Here is a 2,253-nt window from a genome sequence, read left to right as displayed (position 1 = left end):
TGTCCCACCACGAGAAGGTCCATCTCAGGTTACTGTGTTTTTCTCGGTAATGCTCTTATAGCTTGGAAGACAAAGAAACAAACTACTGTTTCCAGATCATCAGCTGAAGCTGAGTATCGCTCAATGGCTGCAATCACATGCGAGCTCACTTGGCTGAGGTATCTACTACGCGACTTGTGCATTGACCATTCTGAGCCGGCAACGTTGCACTGCGACAATCAAGCGGCAATACATATTGCAGCTAATCCAGTTTACCATGAACGTACCAAACATATTGAACTTGATTGCCACACTGTACGAGAAAGAATTCAAAGAGGAGAAATCAAGACGACATACGTACAAACTGGAAAACAGATTGCTGACATTTTCACAAAGCCATTGGGACAAGCTGTTTTCCATTCACATCTCAGCAAGTTGGGTGTTTTGGATATCCACACTCCAACTTGAGGGGGAGTGTTAAAGGAAAGAATCAAGTCATATTTGATATGCCCATATTATAGGGTCGTTGATTGATTCCTTGTATATATGTTATTCAATTGTTTTATTTCCTTCCTAGAATAAGACTATCTCGGATTGTATAAAGCTGTAGCTATATTGTATATTCAATAATCAATGAAATATAGAGATCTTCTCTACCAATCTGTTTTCTTCATTCACCATTTTTACAGTTAGTAATTCGTTTCTCTTGAAAAGAAATGAAAGAATAATTTTGACTTTCAAGTCCTTTGAGAAATGACCTATTGTTTGCAAATTATGGATCGAATTATGTTTTCGGGACTTATGAATTAGTAGTTTGGAGTTCTAATATTTCCTTTTTCTTTCTTTTTTTCGCCCTACTTTCATTTCTTATGTACTATTCATAGAGATGGGAGTCACATATACAAGAGAGTGTCGTTCATTTATGGACTTTCAAGAGAAAGCATAAAAAAAAGATTGATTGTCTCGATGATCATCAACATCTTTAGGCACAATATGATCAATATATCTATTAACAACAAAAGGCAAACTCAATTCTGCTCGTCTCTTATCTCTTATTCACTCTCTCTTATTTTATAACAAGCGCAATACTTCAATCCAACTTACAATTCCTAGTCACATACAAGCAAATCTGAATCTTTAAAGCAAACAATTCTTTAACTTTTGTTACTAATTAATTCCAAGCATTTTCTTGAATTCCAACACAAAGTCATAGACTTTATATTGGTCAGGAAGGCTCTTGGAAACACTCTCCCTCAGACTGCACCTTTTCACCCACTCGATGAGCTTGGGGCACTCTTTCTCTACGCTGAAATTGCAAAGAGTCTCATATGTGTAAAACCTGCAAGAGAATGGTACCAGGGCAATATCCAAGAGGCCGAAGCGATCGCCTTCAAAGTAGGGCTTCTCTCCAAGCTCGCCTTCTAACAGCTTCAAGCTTTCTATGAACTCTTTCTTTGCTGCCTCTTGGTCTGCTCCCTTGCTAGCCCACATCCTTCTCCCACAGTCTGCCATCTGCACAAACATGATAAGACTAATTTGCATGACTACATGAGGATCAATTTTTTTTTAAAAAAAAATGATACACAAGCTCTCGCTTAGATGGAGTCGAGTCAACGGCGTTAAACCGCCCCAAAAAAAAAAAAAAAAATTAAAAAAATTCATAGGCTTTTATTGAGTAAAAATTATTGTATGGTACTGAAATATCTCAACATTTAGACTGAAACTTTTATGTGTTTCAATATACCACCATACATAAAAGTTAAAAAAACATATGTTGGAGCAATTAATGGCATCTGGTAAAAGAATTAATCAAGTTAAATAATTTGTAAAATTTTGACTATGATCACTTACCTTCTTGTCAAAAAAATCAATCCAAAACCTTGCTTTAGCTCGCTGATAAGGATCCTCTGAAAGTATTGGAGCTCTGTCATTCCAAACATCATCAATGTATTGAAGGATGATGAGGGATTCACAAATGGACTTATCATTATGGATGATAACTGGAACTTTCTTAAACACTGGGTTCATTTTCAGAAGCAAAGTGCTCTTATTCTTGAAAAGATTTCCTTCTTCCATATAGTAGTAGTGGACTCCCTTCTCTGCCAAAGCAATTTTCACTCTCATGACATAAGGACTAGTCCAGAACCCCAAAAGCACCACTTCATCCTCATCCATTTGACTAATTAAGCAGAGGATTTTTCTCTGTACTTCCTTTCTGGGAGTGGTGAAGTTTCTGTTCCTTGTTTGTAGCTCAGTTGGGGCAATGGCATGGAC

The 2,253-nt window shown here is 37.0% G+C and overlaps 1 protein-coding gene across 1 annotated transcript; it reads right to left on the bottom strand.

Annotated features, from left to right (window-relative positions):
* On the bottom strand, positions 880-2,253 carry LOC18794033 (probable glutathione S-transferase parA). Its single transcript, XM_007226273.2, has 2 exons — positions 1,831-2,253; positions 880-1,491 (listed from the first exon to the last, which is right to left on the bottom strand). Exons 1-2 carry the CDS (start codon positions 2,152-2,154, stop codon positions 1,147-1,149), a joined length of 669 nt encoding a protein of 222 aa, XP_007226335.1. The 5' UTR covers positions 2,155-2,253; the 3' UTR covers positions 880-1,146.

This window comes from Prunus persica, chromosome G1, assembly GCF_000346465.2.
Source record: "Prunus persica cultivar Lovell chromosome G1, Prunus_persica_NCBIv2, whole genome shotgun sequence".
Taxonomy (NCBI): domain Eukaryota; kingdom Viridiplantae; phylum Streptophyta; class Magnoliopsida; order Rosales; family Rosaceae; genus Prunus; species Prunus persica.
This window is presented reverse-complemented; position numbering and strand designations above follow the sequence as displayed.

Excerpts from the sequence above, each read along its gene's own strand:
- LOC18794033 (XM_007226273.2), bottom strand. The coding sequence starts at position 2,154 with ATGGATGAGGATGAAGTGGTGCTTTTGGGGTTCTGGACTAGTCCTTAT. Across the intron at positions 1,492-1,830 it reads TTGATTTTTTTGACAAGAAG|ATGGCAGACTGTGGGAGAAG; the intron begins GTAAGTGATCAT and ends ATGTTTGTGCAG.